The sequence below is a fragment of the Carassius gibelio genome, chromosome A19 (assembly GCF_023724105.1).
Source record: "Carassius gibelio isolate Cgi1373 ecotype wild population from Czech Republic chromosome A19, carGib1.2-hapl.c, whole genome shotgun sequence".
NCBI classification, from domain to species: domain Eukaryota; kingdom Metazoa; phylum Chordata; class Actinopteri; order Cypriniformes; family Cyprinidae; genus Carassius; species Carassius gibelio.
This window is the reverse complement of record NC_068389.1, coordinates 17,017,108-17,038,446: the sequence shown is the minus strand read 5'-3', so window position 1 is coordinate 17,038,446 and position 21,339 is coordinate 17,017,108. Positions and strand designations below refer to the sequence as shown.

At 35.6% G+C, this 21,339-nt stretch overlaps 1 protein-coding gene across 1 annotated transcript in view; it reads right to left on the bottom strand.

Annotated features, from left to right (window-relative positions):
- Window positions 1–14,375: 14,375 nt before the first annotated feature.
- The window catches only part of LOC127935281 (transcriptional repressor p66-beta), a 40,778-nt gene continuing 33,814 nt past the window's right edge, over window positions 14,376–21,339 (bottom strand). Inside the window, exons 8-11 of the mRNA XM_052532989.1 lie at window positions 21,132–21,334; window positions 20,097–20,207; window positions 19,719–19,920; window positions 14,376–18,564 (exon numbers count right to left, since the gene is read on the bottom strand). Of these exons, the coding sequence (XP_052388949.1) occupies window positions 18,428–18,564; window positions 19,719–19,920; window positions 20,097–20,207; window positions 21,132–21,334 (653 nt within the window). The 3' untranslated portion in view covers window positions 14,376–18,427. The remainder of the gene's footprint in view (window positions 18,565–19,718; window positions 19,921–20,096; window positions 20,208–21,131; window positions 21,335–21,339) is intronic.

Below are 21,339 nucleotides of genomic sequence, written 5' to 3'. Positions count from 1 at the left end.
CCTCTCTATATAGAGGCAGGACAAGCCCTCCGACCCACCCCTCCTGCTTTTGCCCTCCTTCTTATTACTTTCTGTACCTCTCTCCCTCCCACATATCCAGACACAACACTTACACACACAGACAGACAGACATGTGAGCTACTTTAGGTTAAACCCCTTTCCTTGTTTTTTTATGGTTTGGGGAACTTCATCTTTCCATGCTTCACTTTTCCTGTTGGTTAATTGATTATGGATCCTTATGTTATCTGTCTCACACCATTGTACTTCTCTTTCTTATTTTTCTGTGTACACAAAGGTTATTTCAATGATACCACCTACTGGTCAGCCAGCCAACTACATTCACAATTCACATGACATCTCATCATCTGTTGATGTTTCCTGCAACTGATCTTCACTGCACAATCTGGCACATTTCTGCACATGTTGCAGTTCATTTTACAACACAAGCTGGCATTCCCTTTACAAGCTTTGAAAAAGGGGATATTTTGTAGTGCCAGTTCCACTTTATAATCAGCGGTTCTGTCTTCAGTTAACTTTTTCCCAGTTGAGTGTTGTCACAGTGTGTTTATCAGAAGAGTCTTCCTAAACTGGGCAGGATGTGAATATATGAATAAACAATATTATACTGCATGTGTTAGACAAACTATAACATCAGAATTTGCCTTGTATGGAACATACTTTGTCTTGTTCCAGAGGCTGGGAACTTTTTAACTGTATATAATTAAACTTATACAACAGACATAATTTATTGAACTGATATTCAATTCACTGTATAAAAAAGATTTTTAATTATTAATCATTTCAATTGGGAAAAGACTACTGCGTGATTTTGCACAATTATTTTTTTTTCAAAAACATTTATCATATTAAATCATAATTTTATAATTTATAATATTTATAAAATATTTAGTAACTTGCCAAATTATATACATCTATATATCTATATATACCACCAGTCAAAAGATTTTGAACAGCAAGATTTTAAATGTTTTTTTTTTTTTTTTTTTTTTTTTTTTTAGCAGCAAAATAGAATATTAGAATGATTTTCGAAGGATCATGTGACATTGAAAACTAGGAGTTATGATGCTATACAAATCAGCTTTGAAATAATGGGGGAAAAATACATTTTATATAATATATTAAAATAGAAAGCAGTTATTTTAAATAGTAAAAATAGTTCACAATAATACTGCTTTTGCTGTATTATAGATTAAATAAATGCAGGCTTGGTGAGCTGAAGAGAATTCTTAAAAAAAAAAACATTACAAATCTAACAGTTTAAAAACTTTTGACTGGTGGTGTATATGACTGACATTTAATTTTAGCAACAACTTCAAACCTCATAATATGGACTGAAAACAGATTTTGAGGTTCATGACCAGCATTTTCTAAAGGTGAAACACTCTCTTTCACTGAACATGGCAGGGAAAAACTTCTAACCCTATTGATGGAAAGTGCCATAAGGTGTTGTGAAAACAAGCCTCCACATCACAAATCTGCATGCATGCTTCCTCTTGTGACTACTTGCATTGACCTGCATTGGTGGTATTGTTTGAATTGTTCATGTAAGTCAAGTACAGTAACCTCCCACATATATCAGTAACATCACATTAAAGCTGCTTGAGTGAATAAGTCAGATTGGGAGCCCACCACATCTTTTCATTTAGCCACAGATGTGAGCAAAGATGTATTCAACCGCATGGGCTGTTCATATGAGCAACCCTATTCCTATTCAATAGCCTTTGATATGAGTTACTGTACATGCATGTGTGATTCAGAGACTACGCACAATGATTCACATAATGAACATGATAAAGATTTCACAAGGGAGTGTGGATATACAAGACCTGTGAGTCAGAAATTAGCCGATCCACTATATTAATTTCCGTTTTTCCATCAAGAATGACAAATCAGCTCCCAAAAACACTGCTGATAGTGCATGTGTCAAAGAAAATTGGCAAAAGGGTCTGACAAGTGGCCCAACCTAAAGTCATTCTGTAACAATCTGGCTCTGTCTCCTTGAAAACCCCCACAAAAGACCCTCAGAACAGATGCAATGTGTCAGCATGACGACAGGCGCTCAATACTCCCCTCTAACAACTGCTCTTGTGCATGTTTGTTGGCAAGTTCTAGTGTTCAGTAGCCTACGAGAGCCACAAATGAGTCAGAAATGACAGAAGCTTATAGAGCGTTTTAACTACAAACTAGTCCTGGTCAAAAGGACAAAGTGTCTCGAACCTTTCTCGTAGAAATATCCAAAATATGTATATTTGGCTTCAGTAAATGTGTCCCCGGGAACACCAACCCCCATAATTTTGTTGATCTTTATATTAACTAAATATGCTCTGTTGTTCTTCTCATTTTAAGTTAAAATACATTTTCAATAAAAATAAGAGCACACCATTTGTGTGTTTTTTTCCTTCGAAATGGGTAAACACTAAGGCTCTAGGCCGCTATCAAATCATTTCTCTATTTGTCATCCAAACCAATACAAAACTGCAACATCGACATGCGTCACCACTTATGGGAGTGTTTGGGGAAACCTGTATGAAAACAGTCATTGATACTAATTCTGTGTGGTGACACAAAAATCACAGAGTTCACTTTTTACTGTGGGGAAGTCGTGGCCTAGTGGTTAGAGACTCCTAACCTTAAGGTTGTGTGTTCGAGTCTCATGGATTCTGAGTATGGGCTGTATGTCACTTCACTAACTATGACAAAATGATCAGAACATGTATTAGCTGAGGTGCTGCTGTCACAGCTATGCTAACAACTTGGACTGCTTCTTTCCCACAATAAAACCATCTCAGCTTTGTTCAGAAAGACATCACATTTGTGGCCTATAGTCACATTTACAGCCACACCCTGAAGTATGTAAAAAAATTCTCAAAAAATACACCCTCTACCAAAAATGACTTAAGCTACTGGTTTCAATTTATGAAAGATGTTCCTTTAACAGTCCTTTCGTAAAGCTTATATACAGTGTGAATTTAGGCTTGAACACCACAGTTGAGTATTCCATGATTTAAACATGACTGAGAAATATTATTATTGTAGAACTGACAAAGTGCAGATGGTTTATAGGAATATATAATTATAATCTGTATTATATCTGAAAAAAAAACAAAAAAAAAAAACAAACAACACATGATAATTTCTGAGTCACTTCATTTAGCCCATCATTCAGCAGGTCGGGCCACAGACTCTACTTGTATGATTATTTCTACACACTCTCAGCAGGCCTCGACCTGCTCGCATCCCAGAGGTGTAAAATACTTGAGTAATTTTACTTGTAAAATTTTACTGTACTTATGTATTATTTTGGGGGATTTGTACTTTACTCAACTACAATTTAAACGGACTACTTTCCTTTTACTTGATTACGTTTCTTAAGAAAAAAACTGTACTTTTTACTCCTTACAATTTTAATTCATCTTGAAAAGTACATTATATTTTTATTTTATCTTATGCACATTAAATATGGTAAACAGAAGCACAAATGTGTGTGCCTGACGTGAGAACTAATGATCATTGTTTTCATGCATCAAACACACACATTTCTACTTCAGTTATGACTTTCATCAGGTAAATGTCTGGCTTCATAAGTTCACCATCAAATCTGAGGAAGCATATTGAGGCCCCCAAAAGTTTATTCATTATTTGTTCTGTTTTGATAGAGCCATTAGCTATGCAATATATTAGCTGAATGCACAAAATTGAGTGCAAATAAAATCAGTGATGGGAATTTAAATACAGTTAATATTTTTGTGGGATTTTTTTTAATTAAATGTTAAAAATTTCCAAAAAGAAAGTGTTTAAATAAACATTATATGCTATATTAATTGTAATTAATGTTTAGTGATGTTCTTACCAGGTGGTGGATAAGTTGTATTTACAATGTATCATTATATGAATAATTAAGTAAGAATTAGGACTGTCAGTGAATTTTTTTTTTATCTTAATAATTACATGCTTTACTCATTATTTTATCTAATTAGTCACAAATAATTATTTATCAATATCTGCTAAGAAAAAAACACTAAATCTAAATAGACAACACAAATAAAGTGGCCTTTAAAAACGTTAACGTTGTATTTTTTTAATTCTACGACTCTCATCATTAATTCAACACATCCCTGTATTCTGTTTGGAATATATTTCCTCTCCATCACATCTTGCTCTTCAAAGGGATAGTTCACCCAAAAATGAAAATTCTCTCACCATTTACTAAACCTCTGTCATCCCAGATGTTTATGACTTTCTTTCTTCACATGAACACAAGCAAAGATTTTTAGTCTGTATAATGCAAGGGGACAGGACCACTTCAGAAACCACACAAAGTCAACATGACGGTCAAGATTAAAATACTGGTATTTGTATCGTTTCACAGTGATTCATTAACAGGGGTTGCATGAGTCATATTCTCTTTGTGTATTGTTTTTGAAGTGTCATCTTTGGATGTCCCATACACTTTTTTTTTTTTTCTAAAACTCTTAGTTTGTGTTCATCTGATAAATGAAAGTCATATAGGATGGCATGAGGGTGGAAATGATGAGTGTTTACTTTAAATGCCTTTCCCTGTATTTTTATTCATTTTTTATTTTTATTTTTTATTCTTCTGTATTGTCTGTCAGAAAAAAAGTACTTCTACTTTTTTATATTTGAGTAAAATTTAAAGTTGTACTTTTTTACTTTTACTTAAGCATGATTTTGACCAGATACTTGTACTTTTAATTGAGTAAAATTTTGACTGAGTACTTGTACTTTCACTTGAGTAAAATTTTACACCTCTGTCGCATCCATCGTTTTCTAGTTTATAGCAGCTCTGCACTCTTAAGTTAACCTAACCTAACCTAAACTAATTTTTCATCTTTGTTGATGATTACTCAACATTCAAGCACAACTTGGAGTCTCAGGTGGTCAGAGAGACACACAGGGACTGTCCCATATCCTGCTGTCCATCAGTGTGTAATCAATGTCTGCCACCCCAACCCAAACATCCCCCACCCCTGGAGGTCTTCCTTAATTCAATATTCTGGGTTTAATACAAGATAAGCTCAACTGTAAACGGAAATATGCTGTAATGTTGATTGTTACAAAAACAGTCATTTGTTTTCTTAACAAAAAAAATAAAAATAGGTGCTTGCCAATAAAAAAGGGCCTCATTTTGGAGTTCAGAAATGCAAAGTTTATAATTTTATAAAAACACACACATACAGTCTTTGTTTAGATAAGGCCAGTACATGATTTTTGCACACTATAATCCAAATAAATAGTTGATGGTAGGCGTTGACTTCCACTGTATGAAAAAAACAAACATTATGGAAGTCAGTGGCAACTGTTTGGTTACCAATAGAAGAAACTCATACAGGTTTGGAACAAATTAAAGTTACAGTATGTTAACTATGACAATTTAAAGGGATTTGGATGTTTTCTTCCATGATCTAATATTCCGTTATGTTTTCATCTGATAAATCATACTTAAGATTTATGAAATTTTAAATAAGATTTACGTCAAGTCAATACTTGCTTTTTGTTCATATGGTTTTTCTATACTTTCCAAAAACTGCTTTTGGACACTAAGTGACAGGGGCGTAGATTACACGGGGGACGTGTGTCCCCCCCCCCCCCCCCCACACTTTTAATATAATGGAAATTCTTCCCCCGCACTTTTTCAATCAAATGTGTTCGCATAGATGTTTTCAAGAGCTGGTGTGAATAAATATAGATTTAAACTCAAAGAGACAGGATAGTCTGCGCATGACCTGATATTTTATTCGGACCCAGAAGCACTAAACACTCCTGCAGTGTGTGTTTCATTCATCCTCTAGTCCGGAGTCATATCAGGAAACTCCTAATATGGGCAACAGCGTCCAGCTATCGCTATATGACAACAGTTATTTTGACAGAAGAACTGAAACTTTTGAAAACACGAAGACATTAATATACGATTGCGACAATATATGGTTTTTCAAGTAATCTCCAGCAGGTGATAAATACAGTATATCAACAAAACAGTGCTAATTGACATAGATTTATTACATTATAGAAACTATTCTGCCTTATTATGTGATAAATAAGTGTTTGTAGTATATTAAAAATATATATATTATTTGTTATTGTCAAGCAGTTATAGATATCTAAGCAAATTAAAGCTAGAAATTAGAGAATAATTAAAGTTGCCAATAGTATCCACTACCAGTCAAGTCTCTTCTGTTCACCAAGCCTGCATTTATTTGATCCAATTCAGCAAAACAGTAAACTGGAATATTTTTACTAGACTATTTAAAATATCTGTTTTCTATTTGAATATATTTAAAAATGTTATTTGTTGAGATTTTAAAGCTTGCTAAATAAAAGTATTCATATCTATAATTTATTTTCCAAAAAATCTATATTTTTGAATGATATACTGTATAATGTTGCAAAGGCTTTTTTTTCACATAAATGCTGATCTTTGGATCCTTCTATTCATCAAAGAATGCTGAAAAAAATGTACTCATGTTTTAAATATTGATAATCAGCAAATCAGCATATTAGAATGATTTGATTTCTTAAGGATGTGACACTAGAAAATAGAAAATAGTTATTTTAAATAGTAAAAACTTTTAAAACTTGTGCTGTGCTTTGGATCAAATAAATGCAGGCTTGGTGAACAGAAGAGACTTCTTTAAAAACATTAAAAATCTTACTGTACAAAAACTGTTGACTGATAGGCTATATATTACAGAAATGTTCTATTGTAATGTTTTATATTATATTGTAATGTGTGTATGTGTGTGTGTGTGTGTGTGTATATATATATATATATATATATATATATATATATATTTATTTATTTATTTATATATATATAATTTCTGTCCCCTTCAATTCTGAAAAGATGGCTACGCCCCTGCTAAGTGACATGTTTTTGTACCGAGAATACCAAGAGGAACCAAAACAACAAAAACAGAGCACTTTTACAAGGCTAAGAAGAAAACCTGTGGGGGCGGATGGAACAGTCGTCAGTACTTAAACATGAACCCCTCTTGTTATCTGCAGTAAATAACAGCTATTTATAGAGACTGAAAAGAAAGAGGAGATAACTGTAACATCACAAATGTAAAGCTATGATCTCTCTGGCCTCATATGAGCACATTTATGCATATGTTCTTTTGGCTATTCTGTTGTGTTTGCATCTGTACACAGCAGGAAATCCTTTGATACTGGTGGATGACAGAAAGTAATGTGAAGACCCTTGTGCTCTGGACTCTGGTGGGTGGCTCGTTCAGTTTTTGTCTCAGAGCCAGCGCCGTCACACAGAGGGAATTGTCAGTTAGGCCTAGTTACATCTGGAACTACATTCTCCTATGGAATAAACAGTGTCAATGTTCCCTTTTTACAGTCACTGTGGAGCTGGAATGAAAAGTTTCAGAGAGAAACATCCTATTTTGTAGGAACATGTTACAGAATCACACCAACTAAATTAACCTCAGTCTAGTCAGGAAAGGTTTTATATATGGCTATTCTGCAAGAAGGCAACTGATCAAAAGTGAGAATAAATGCATGTATAAAATAACAAACAGTTTTTATTTCAGGTATTTTTATTTTCAAGTAAATGTTATTTCAGGTTAATGCTGTTCTTTTGAACTTAGAATAATAGAATCCTTTCTAAAACATTAAAAATCGAATAGACCTTTTGATGGATAGTTTGCATAAACAAATTGTATCACATATGTAATATCATTTAATAATATGCACTATTCATATTTGGTAACACTTTATTTTAAGGTGTCCTTGTTATATGTTACATGTACTTACTATTATAATAACAATTAATTATGCATAATTACATGCAAGTAACCCTAAGCCAAACCTAAATCCTAACCCTAATCATAAATTAAGTACATGTAGTTAACTAATATTACTCCATACTTTTATGTATAATTACACTGTAACAAGGACACCTTCAAATAAAGTGTAAACTTATATTTTGACTGCTATTGTTAAAGAATTGTTAACTACATAATTTGTTTTTAATAAGGCCAATTTATAAAACAGAGGTTTACAAGTCTTTAGGCATAATGAACTCAGTGACACTATTTACTGTAAAGAGAAGGCATATAGGTTTGTAAAGCGGTACTATGATATAGTGTAAATAAGAGATGATATACTACATAAACTGCTTAGGACAACTTTACACAGTTTGCACAGAAATTTTATTTTCTGACTTGCGTGGTTATGTAATTACTCTGAACTGGTTAATGTCAGGAGAAAAGAGTGAAGTATGACTGTGTGTCATCCCAGGATCATCCCAGGAAGAAATGGGGCGTCTGGTCAGTCTTATCTTGACAGATGCACTCCAGCAGGAAGTCCACATTTCTACTGACATGAAGTTATTTAAATAATTATCAAACCCACTTCAAATACCACTTCTTCCCTTCTATGCTGAAACTGTTAAGGGTACATATAAGCAGTAGACTCAGGAATGGTTTTTTCTCCACTGATGACAATTACTCTGTAATTCCCGTAAACCTTCACTACTGACCTCTCACCCTCTTCCACTCTTCCATACTACTGCAATTTAGACATGTCCTTACTGCTTTGTTGCTTCATTTACTGCATTTTATATAAATTTACACACCATATACTATATATTTGGATGTAAAGTCTCCACAAATAATACACTAATACTGAAATAACACATTGAAATGAACTTGAATAAATTCAGCATGACCAGCGTTTGGAATATCATCTACAAATGCTCACCTTCCACAGCAACGAACCCCACCAGGACAAGTTTTCACATGACCTTCCCAGTTCAAATCTTCAGAATTCTTCAGATGTGTTATCACCACGCTCAATGAAAATGAAAGAAATCGGGGAAAACAACAGAGAGGACAGAGCAAAGACATAGACTCAACAATTTCAGAGTTGCGAGGATGGAGGCAAAAATGTACTTTGATAAAATCCTGGATTCACAAGAGAGCCTTCGAATAATCTTGTAAAAAAACAAAATGAAACACAAAAGCAGATTATTAATTACTTACAAATAATGAACAATCCATTGTACATCAGTTTAATTTGTCCATTACAGAGCCATAATCAGATATGCAGCCTATAAAATAGAAATATCCATATTATACACTTTATCAAAACATCCTAAATCTATTTCTTGTGAAATAGAATAAAACAGTTTTCAATGGATGAGTAAAATATGTATAAGTAAAAGATGTAATTTCTAAAAAGATAAGTAAAAGATGTCATTTCTAAAAACAAACGTTTTTTTCTTACACAATATTTGTTTATCATTTTAAGGCTGCCAAGATGTTTTTACTGGTAAACTAAAATAAAAATGAATGAATAAATAAAAACTAACAAACAAAAACTACTCATTAAGACTCATTAAGATTCCTGTATGCATTTGAAATTCATTTGAAATTCAGACTTCAAGCTAATTACATCTGGCTAATTACTTTTGCTTTTTTAAGTTTGACTGTCCAGACTGCTTGGACATATTGAAATATTGTGACACTGTGCATTAGTCATTTGATGAATTGAGAAGTGATATAAATTAAAAAGGATGAAAGGAAACTGCAAACATTACAAATAACATTTAGGATGACCTTTTTGGTTACTGAGGAAAAAAATTGTTCACTCATTTTTGGCCATGAGTGTGTAAAACAATCAGTGTAGGGCTACATACCTGTGTAGAGATAAGACACAAGGCTGAGAGCCCACATTGTGCTTCCTTCACTATATAAACCTTCATTAGAAACCTTGTTGGGTTTCAGAGCCACTGACTGACAGAGGATCAATCTAAAGGAGAGTTAAAGGGATCTAGGGGTACATTGCAGTAGATAAATGCATATTTTACCTTCCTGAGTTTGAAATTCATTTGGATATTTGATTTGAATAGAGGTGGATTCTAAACAAAGGACTGAATTTAATTTAAGGGAAATATACACCATGAAGAAAAGCTCCTGATTTAATCAACTTTCTGCCATATGAAAATGTAATGCTCAAACAGTGTGATGAACATACATTTTGATTTTGTTGATTTCAAGGAGGACCTTACCGAGGGAGCACAAATGGACTGCCCATGGACATTGTGTACAAGCTCTGTTGCACTATATAAACTGTCCTGTTAATTGGAGTGAAAGGAAATCAATAGAGAGGCTCTTTAAAGTCTCTTAGCAGATGCTCAGGCCCCCAGATCCCAATACAACAATCACAACTGTCATTACACACTGAGGTCCACCTGAACCCCACAAATACAAGCACTCTGCCTTAAATATGATGCTTTATTGATTTTATCAGAATCAGGACATAATAAAACCTGCAGCACAGACATGCTGGTAGATTGTCAGAATCATGAGCATGAAAATGTTGACAACTGCAAAGTAATGTTTTAGAACCACTTATTTTTAGTCATTATTTTAGTAACCACATTGCAAAACCACCCACAATGCCCTAGCGGCTACATAGCAATGTGCTGCACTACTCAGAACCTTTTATAAACTGCATAGCAACAGTTTGGCAATGACCCACAATGCTTTAGCAATTGTGTAGTAACCCCTAGGTAACACCCCAAACTGCCTAGCAGCTGTGTGGCAATGTGTGGCAAGAACCCTTTAATAACCACACAGCAACACCTTGGCAACCACCCACAACACAAAATAACATACTGTGGCAATACCTTAGCAACCACTCATAACTCCCTAGCAACTGCACAGCCACTCCAAACTACTGTGACAATATCAACACCTTAACAACCACCCACACTGCTTTAGCATCATGGTAGTGATCTTTGCTTATGGACTGGACAAATCACATTTGATTTGAAATCACACATACAAGACTGAATATTTTCTCTGTCATTCATCTGCAACAGCAAGGTTTCTAACCGAATGACAACAACAAGTGATGAATCACCTTGGATTTCACCTCAGAAATGAGAAAACCTTCATGCATTTCCCTTGACAGACTCAACAAGCTGCATTGAAGCTGTAAGAGAGAGGATGTTTCTTTAATAACACATCATTGCCTTCATTCCCAGCCTTTTGCTTGGAGGAATTTGAGGGAGGTTTAAAAGTGAGACTTTCACACCAGATGTATGTTGACACCTGGAAAAGAGGCGGAAGTGAGAATGCTGACAGTCAAGGGGCTGTCTGTGCTACAGCTGTCACCTGTGAGCAATGTATCCTGACCTTCTCAAGACCAGAGGATGAGAGCCGAATGAAAACCTCATCCACCCCCTGGACTGAGAGCCCTGTTATTATTATCTCAGCTGGAGCGGAGCGGTTCTGTCTACTGAGAAATAGTGAATTATTTTCAAAGGTCCTCACTCATCCCATATCACTGATTTAAACACATTACCACAATTTATTAAATTACTGTAAATGATGTACATTTAGTGAGTGGAAGAGTCTGGTGAGAATCTTTTATGGACTCCTTCATGCTTTGGATGATGGCTAATTAGCAAGACCATTAGTGATGATGTCATAGCGTACATGTTAAATAATACCAACAAACTTTTTATTATTATGTGTATAGCATCTCATTAGATGATTTGAACCACTGACTAGAAGTATTCAACTTTGACATAATTTGTACTACAGGGATGAATAATACCTCACAATGTGTGGCTTGTTGAGAAGAGGTATACTTTTACTTTTGAAAGCATTTTTTATATAATTTTCACTTTGAGGATCATAAAACAGGCTAAAACAATCTTATAGTAGCATTGAAGGAAAAACCCAAGAGGCTTGTGAATGGGGTCATTTGGTTTGGTCAAGTATTTAAAAACCGTTGCAATCACATAGTAATGTGCCAACAACTGCTTTGAACACCTAAGCGACTGCGTAGCAACACCCTGGCAACCACCAACGAGCTTTGGATGGGAAAACATATTAATGTCACATATTTACTCCAGTTTCTTCAGAGCTCTTGATATTTAATCTCATTACATTACCATACTATTTCTGACCTGCGCACTATAAGGGTCCTTAAAGACCATTTGGAAACAAAGGGAAAATTCAAACCTATGCTCATGTTTTTTTAGATGTAAAATGAAAAAGGCAATGTACTAGGCTAACACAATGACATCGCTTGTCAACATTTCAAAACCATAAGATAAAGGATGTCACTTTTTATTCAAAATAGTGTTGGCCTTACTCTGCACTATTTCTTTATATATAGGCTACTCTCAATGCTCGGTAACTTTATCCCTAACAGTTAACTTGCCATTGCTCCCACCTTCCCTAGTGACCTCCTCTGAGTTTCTGTATTATCATACCAACAAGACACAAACGCTTTCAATAAAAGCCCCACAGAACATCAAAAGCATTCTGCTATGGACATTAAAAGAAAGTAATTTCTTTGTTGAAACTTCTTGCTAACATAATTAGTCCATGCACCCCGATTAGCATAAGGTCCAACATTATACTGAGGTATTTATCATTTAACAACAATTGTATTCGCTCCCCATTATTTAAATGTAGAATGATATGAATTCTGCTCTCTCTCTCTGAAATCAAGAACCATCTCAGCTTTGGTGATATTTAAGAGGAGATTTGAATGTTCACATCAGTTTAACCCTTAAATGCATGGGTGTTTCACCAATCATTATTACATATTTGGGTCTTTAGCAACCTAGACCTATATTTCCAACACAGATGGATCTCTAACTGCTGCAATGCATACAATTCTGATAAACAAAAAGATTTAGACACTTTCTGGTTGTCTTTAAATATTAGCTATAATGTGATGAACTGATTTTATATTTTACAGTCGATGCATCCAAATCATAAAATCAAGGTATCTGAAGATGAATAGGTCGGTGAGAACGTAACCACTGATGCAGCAGGACTTCACAAAGTAGGCTTCTGCTTAACACTGCCCTCTATTGCTGGAGGGAGACTGAAAAATATTAAGAATCAGACAACATGATTCAATTAAAGTAGATGCCAAAAAATCACCAGTAATCTATAACTATCAAATAAAACCAAAAGTGTGGATTAGGACTGGGTGAGCAGACTGCCTTGGAGAGGAACAGGTTTAACCTTGTCGGAGCCCTGCAGCTGGTCTGATGACAGGGATCTGAACCTCATTCCAAAGCAGTGACATCCACTAACCTGCAGCCTCTCCAGACAGCCTTCCTGATGACTAAGGAGATGTAATCGGGACAAGTTGTCACTAAACAATGTGTGGGCAGGTGGAAATGACATGGAAATTACACTAATATTAATGACTAATCGTTTTCAGTTTGCAGTCACTGAATGTTTATGTAGTGGCCCGAGGGCTACATTCTTGGAAAGACTTGGAATTAACTGCTCAGTATTCCAGTGGGACGCTTTTCTGGCACATTTTATGCTAGGAGGATTTTAAATCTTTTCAACGCGAGCTCTTACCTGACCTTTGACCTACAGTCCAACATGTTAACATATCACATATATGTGCCATATATGAGCATTAAAACGCATCCCAGAGAAAAAAAAAAAGCACAGTGTAACACAGGAAACATGTTTGTGGGTTGATTCCCAGGAAAACAAAACAATTTGGGCTGTGCAAAATTTTAAATGTGGATATTGCTTAATACAAGCAAGTCATGTCTGAACACAAAGCAAGCGATAATAAACTGTATGATCCGTGTCAGCAATGGTATTAGATATTAACTCACCTATTAAATTTGAAAAATGGAGCATTAAGGATTGAAAAATGTGATTCGGTCAATACAAATTCATGCAGAATATCAGAGCCCAAATCTTTTGTTAGTACTGGGGCACGTCTTCTGATAAAAATGTGTCGCTATATTTTGATACTCTTGTGATCAGTCGGGCATTTTTAATTTAAGACACCTGCCAATCGCTGTAATGTGTGACAAGAATAAAAATGAAAATCTTGTCTAATTGTCTTATTTAAGATGATCCCACCATGCACCTGAGTCAACTAACACTGGTTTAGTTGGAACAGAATAACAGACATCAGCCCTTAAGAGAGTACAGCCTTGAATCAGCTGGCAGGATACAGAGGAACAGTGATGCTGTGGAAAATAGCTAGAATTGTTGTGACCGGATAAATTCAAAGCCTAGTCAATTAGTCTGTAAATGATGGACAAGAGCTCAAGAGACCATATGAGTGCTGGCTGAAAGAGTGTGAGAACTGGAAACATTGTTAATCAGCCACGGAAAAAAAAAATACCTTTAGTATTGCTAAAGAAAGAAAGACAATGATATAGGTTTGAAAATCTAAATGAAAAATCTAAGTGTAAATAATATATAAAAATAAGAGATTTAAAAGGACAGAAATACTAAAGGACATTTTAAATGACAAAAGAACCGAACAAAAAACGTTTGAAATGAGTTCTAAACAAATGTTAACACACTCCGAGATAAACTGTTCCATCCTTTATTAAACATAGCTTGCAAGTGATAAATATTACAAAGTTATTTCCTCCAAAATTAGCTTATTTTTTTTTTTCAGTCAATGCATAATTGTTGTTAATCAACCGGCAGTAATCAAACAGCATTTTTTTTCCATCTCCATTTTAGACAGTTAAATATCAAGGATGTGCAAAAGGTCTGGATTAATGTTCTAAATGAAAATAAAAACGTGACAAAAAGCACTTCTGTTCCTTGACTAAAATCAATAATTGTCTAAGCCAATCTCTAATACTTTTTTACTGTACACATTTGAATTATTCATAGTCTTCTTTTATAAACGGATTTCAACATATTGCCATTTGCTTTAAAATTCAAACTGGGTAAATCTCAGCCAAGTCTTTTTAAAAAAAATATTTGAAAGTTCAGATGAAATTTTGAAAAATCAAAAAGAAATGACGACCCAAAACCCTCTCTCCCTCTTCAAAAAACAACAACAAGACTTGTACTTGCAACAAATTTAAATCAGGGAGAGGAATTAAAAAAAAATGGCAGAGAAATAAAAGGAAAATAAAAAATTTAAGAGAGAAGTAAACCCCAGTGCTAGAACTCCAGGAAAGCTGATTGTCCAGTCAGAGAATTATGGACAGTGATACCATGACATGTAACTTGAAAAAGCATATCTAATAATGTCACAAACCTTAGAATCAAAACTTTGCAAATTGTGTTTTTTTTTTTTTTTGTCATGATTTACAGGCTGAAGGCAATAATCATTGGAACAGTCAAAAACAAACATCTTCATCGTATACAATGTATACAATCTTCATGAACGAAAAAAAAAAGCATTGGGATTTTTTTTTCCCAAGAGATAGAAAAAAAAAAGGGGTATACTGAGGAAAGTCTGTCCTTTAAGCAACAGAGAGAAAATAAATGTACACAATCTCCCCTGTAGGGTTTTCTGCACCCAGTAATTTATCTAAAAGTAATGGCGTGCTTTGATTTTATATTTATGATGATCGCTTTGGATTTGGTCGAGTGAGGGGTAATACTGTCAAATGTTTCATCCAGTCCATGTTCTGTAAGACCAACACTTTGTGTGGGACATTAGAGAAAGAAACTTATTCACTGAACATCTACCTTAACTTTTGAAATCAACAGTGGAAAAAACTAATAAAAGAAAGGTAACAAAAAAAAAGTAACATACGAGACTGTCCCATCATGTCTCAGTCCAAAGGCTACAGAATGGATCAAATGCTCCACCAGAGCAATGAACTGTTTTTTTTTTCTTCTGCAAATACTACATACTACAAAAAACGTACAGCCGGGGAGAAAATGCATTTAAAGAGCTCATTCAAAAACAAGAGAAGTATAATCCCATACATTTTGCACATTTGTTACACAATAATACACAGTGATCACAAAACGAAATAACAAGCTTCACAATATTCATGGCTTTTTGTTTGCTTTTCTACACAATATACAACCATTTTAATTTCATTTCATTATTTTTAATTCAAGGGAGAGAAAAAAAAGCTTATGTACAATAAGTCATTATTACTTCTGACCTAGCAAATATCGTGTCATCATCTGTTCATACTTTTTTGTTTTTTTGATTAAATTTGATTTTTTTCTCCTTTTCTTTTTTTTTTTTAAGAAACGGCTGAAATTAAACAACCAAACAAAAATGGAACTTAATTGAGGAGTCAAAAGGAAGTTAAACTTCAAAATCCAACTTTCTTGTAAATATATGAACACAGGTATATGGATGCATCTAATATAGTCTACAAGAGAGAGCAGGAGAGAGAAATGAGTTACTATAACACCCTACGTTCATTTCAAAAGAACAACAAAAACATTACAGATCATGAAATTGGAGCAAAGATCAAATCATCCCCTTAATATCAAAGACTGAACAGGATGACTAAAAGGGACTGATTTATCATCATTACCAGAAAGAGAAAAAAAAAGGTGTAAACATCCTATTATCTAATATTGCACCTGAAAATTTAATCCAAGGTATCTTCAAAACATTTTGTTCCAAAGTTGCATCGTTCCACCACAAATCAGTGGCATTATACAGGACAGTGAAAGAAAAAAAGAAAAATTCAAACTGCAAGGATTTGGACTACACACATGACAGAGAAATGCATGTGTATGGATTTATTTCCATTAATTCATCATCAAACACATAATAGCTTTGAGTTTTCTCAGCTATTAAACATGACCTGCATGACAGACCTCAAAGTCTGATTTCCAGAAGAACCATACGCGTCACAGGAAATGCTTAGCCCGGAGGGAAAAATGTTAAGTGCTCAACTTCTTCAACAAACAGATGTTAAACCCTTTGAAAGCCATTTGTGATCCACGTAACTGAAACATGGAGCACTACCTCAATAACAGAACTAAATCTGACCATAAGTTTATCGTGTGTCCAACCAGAATGCAAAAATTCATCCTGCACAAAATCCCTAATACTGCATATTGACCAAACACTGCTTATATTGTTACCATCATTCAAATGCCTCCAGGTTATGTCTACTGAAACATAAACGCATGCACCAATAACATAAAAATCATTAATTCACCGTGGGTTTGAAAAGGCCGGATGCTTTCTAAAAGATGAAACGCAGTCTTTCTCCCGACTCTCTCTGAGACATCCGATGGCATCCATACCTTAAGATCCTGTGCGCTGAAACATTCTCGTCCTCTTTCGTTTAACCATTCTGTTTTTCAATTATTAAGAAGAAAAGTGCTCCTCCATAATGAGGCATCTCATGTGCATTGCTTTAACACGATGATTGATCCTTGTCAATGCCTTCTGTTAAAACTCACGTTAACAATCTACGCATAAACCGCTTTTCCAACAATTCCACCTATTTGCCATTTCAATGATTATCGTCTCCCTTGGCAGGTACCTTTAAGATACGTGGCCATTTCAGACGGAGACGCCGCTCGATTAAAATAAAAAGAACAAAACCGTAAAGACAGGGAAGGGGTGGGGGGTTAAAGAAATGATCACAAAACACCCAAGCAGAAACAAAAATAGCTTAGGAGGAGACAAAGTTCATGACGATGGAACTCTCTGGGGTCATTCTTTGCAGTGCAGTGAAACGCACCGTCACCACAAAAGAAGCTGTATGACATCACTGCATCCTGCGATTGTGAAGGCATTGAGAGACACGGGAGAGATCCTGTTCATGGGCGCATACGCACAAGTAACGAGCCTCCAAAGTCTCTCTCTGTACATTCGACAGCAGGAGACTCATCCGTGCTAGTGCAGGTCCCATTTTCAGCTGTTAACGAATCTGTGTGGCCTTCTCAAGGCAGAAGCAACGATGACTAGATGAGCAGCGCTCTGCATAAGGATCAATCTGATCAATGTACATGAGTCTGTCTCGCTCTTTCTGAACCAGACGGTTCTTGGAGGACTTTGTAGTTTCCGAATGTTGTAACGCTACAAAGATTCTGCTCGCTCTCTATCTCAGGTAAGAACGCTTTAACCATTCCAACTCCGAAACTGAACATGTATGACATGAGAGAGAATGAGTCTAATTTTACAGGGTTGACTGAGGGAGGAAGCTTTCAAATGAACCAAAAAAAAAACAAAAAAGCTTTTAGATTTTTAAGTGACCCTGCAATCTGGCATCCTCCCTCTGTAAAGGAAAACATATGGGTAAGAACATAAAAAGATGCAAAAAAACACTAAACCTACTAATAAGTGTAATAAGAGTAACTGTAACAGAAGCAACAATAATACTAATAATAATAACTGTGATAATAATAGAAGTAGCAATAACAACAGCAATAATAAGTCGAGATAACAATAAAGAGCTTTGCTATAGTAGGAAACCGAAGTTTGAGATGCACGGACAGTCTGGTGTTTATAGTCTGACTGATTGAGCTGTTCTTATGGGTTAGTTGGGTAGGCACACGGACAGGCACTGCATGCGATGGGGTGATGGTGTGCATGTGTGTATGTGTTAAGGGGGGGGGGGGGGGTGTTCTGATGTAGAACAGAGGGGTGGTGGGGCGTCCGAAAGGGGGATTGGCAGTCCCGTCAGGGCTCATTTCTGCCCGGTGATGGACTGGGATATGGAGCGTGGGGGAATCATGTCGAGCAGATACTCCCGCTGACGGTCCGCTAGGCTGGATGCCTTGTGGCCCCCAATGGCTCCCGGATTCAGATAAGCAATATTAAGACCTGCGATGGAGGACAAAAATAGGGGGGTTGGGGGGGATGGGGATTCAAGGAAATAAGAAAAGACAAAAAGTTGAAGGATGGTATTCAACAAAATAAACTTCAACAACAACATATTCTAACTTCTAATCAATTCCAACAATCAAGCCAGAACATAAAAATAAAATACAGCAAAATAAGGGAGGAAAATGAATACAAATAAAATTATATGAAAATTTATTGATAAATACAATTAAAAGAAGAAGTAAATTGCATTAAATTGAATAAAAAAATAAATAAAAATATTTTGTTTTATATTTTGTATATTCAATGGCTCCCAAACACACTTGGACACTTTTGGATGCTAAAGTCAAAATTTTAATAATCGTACAAGTAGAAAAATAAATCAATAAAAAAATTCGGGCTCTCAGGGAATTATCATTTCGAACCTAGTTGCACAATGTGGCAATTAATTGCACATCACATTTGGCTCAGAAATCACTCCCAAAAGAAAATTTAGTCATTATTGTGTTAAATGAGAAAAGGTTCAAATAGATTAAAAAAAAAAAAAGTTGCTTTAGAAAGAAATTGTATTTTTTATTTTTTGGGGTGAACTATCCCTTTTATTATTTAAAAGGGGTGGGACGGGTGTGTTAATAATTTTAAGATGTTTTCCATAACGGTTATTTATTTTAATTTATTTCAATTTATTTCAATTTAGTTAATTCGTTAAGTACATTGTAAAACGAGGGGAATCTTCAAAGAAAGGATGTTAGACATTCACTAACTTTTCTTAAATTAACTTTATTAACTTAACTTTATTAATCCTTTTTTCATGATACTAAAACTCTATTAAGCATAATCTCCAGCCATCGTTAAAATGAAGAGAGTGTTGAATTTCACTGCTCTATAATAATTCAACATCCTGAAATCTGCCTAGTGTTGACCCATTTTATCATAAAATTTTTTTTTGTATATTACTTCTCTGGTAATTTTATTCTAATCAGTCTACTTGGGGTCCAATAGTATGTTAAGAACTGCATAATTAATGAGTTGAGACTGGACCTCAGGTGTGGATGAATGTCAGTTTAACAAAATGTGATTTTCTTCACCGTGCTGCTTTAAAACCATGTAGTTAAGGTATGCCGTGCGCTCCTAATCAAACTGCATCATCTTACCAGGGATGTTGTAGATCTGCCTGCGGCTGTCATGCTGAGCCCGACTGCTGCTGCTGGAACTGCTGCTGCTGCCACAGCGCTTGCTTGTCATATCCAGCAGCCCACTGGCCACTGAGAGCTGGGAGGCCTGGGCGAAGTTAGAGAGGACACCTCGTGCTGAGCTGGACAAACCCCGCTGTAGAGCGGCCTGTGGCTGGGGAGTCTTAAAGAGAAAACGAGAAGAAAGAAAATCAGCGTTAAATTTCATAGCACCTCTTTGTGCCATTAAACTCATTAAAATCTGTGATTAGCTGAAGGGCCAGAATAAAACAGCCATTTCAAAATCCATAAAAATGGTCTCAAGAGATCCCATTATTTGTACACAATGAGAGTGTGCACCTGTCGGAGGGCATGGTGTCGGATCAAGGTCTCCGCTTTGCTCACGCTGGGGACAGTCTGGGCGGAGCTGGGGGACAGAGCGGCCTGCTGCTGCAACCTCTGCTCTATTTCCTGAATGGACAGAGACAGAGACAGAAAAATAAAGTCAACATTATAGCAATTACAGAAACTACAAGCTAGCAATATCAGTACCAAGTCAGTACTACTACTACCACATCTACTACTAATAATAGCCGTATCGATAGTATCTGTATCGAAGCTGATTATTAGCCTGCTAGAACTGGTTTGGTTTTTGAGAGACTGACGCGGCTGTGCTTAATCCATTCATTTGTATCATATCGTAGCCTAAGGTTTAATGCATTGCCTTTTAAACCTACACAAATAGAACGTGTATGATGTATTATTATAGGTGATATTACTCTTGCAAAGCTCCGATTTCTGAGAGATGCACGGAGAGACCACAGCAATGCGGTGTTTGATTTGCGCTCTTTTCACTCCAAGTTTACATTCATTCACTTCACACCAGTGACTTTAGAGGTCTGTGTATAATATTGTGCTGATCCCCTGGCTCACCTGTTATCTAGCAAACTCCGGACTGTGCCAGCTTCAGCTGAGTATTCAGGCAGAATTATTCAGAATTTATTTGTCTGGTATTCATTTTTGAAGCCATTATCCGTGCCATTCCCAATAAAGAATACGGCTTCAGGCACACCCCTAATTATTACATTACATATTTTAATTTTACATGTAACATAGATAAGGTCATAGAAAGTAACAGCTACATGCAATTTTGTAATCCTAAAATTTACGTCGTACTTGCAAACTCTTTGTACGCATTATGGTTAATGCATGCTCGACTAGTCGATTGTTTCCGACAGCGCCGCCTAGTGATTGAAGTAGTCGATCACGCAACTAGTCTATGCAAGCCCTAGTATACAGAGAATCATCAAGCTTAATTTTATCACTCAGATTTTGTTATCGTTTTGTTATTGTTAAATTTTTTAACTATCAGCAGTAAAATGAGAACTGACTGACCTGTTCTTGCTGCAGAGCCTTAACGAAAGCATTCTTGAGCCTATTGGTGTGCTCAGCCTTCAAAGCCTTCTTCTGATTGGACGTCATGCACTGCTCACAGAGGATGCGACCACTTTTCTCCTGCTTCCAGTGAGGGGTGAAGTCAGTCCTGCACTGGGCACAGAAGAACGGCTCCATGTGTTGCAGTGACCCCCGCATTTTACCTGAG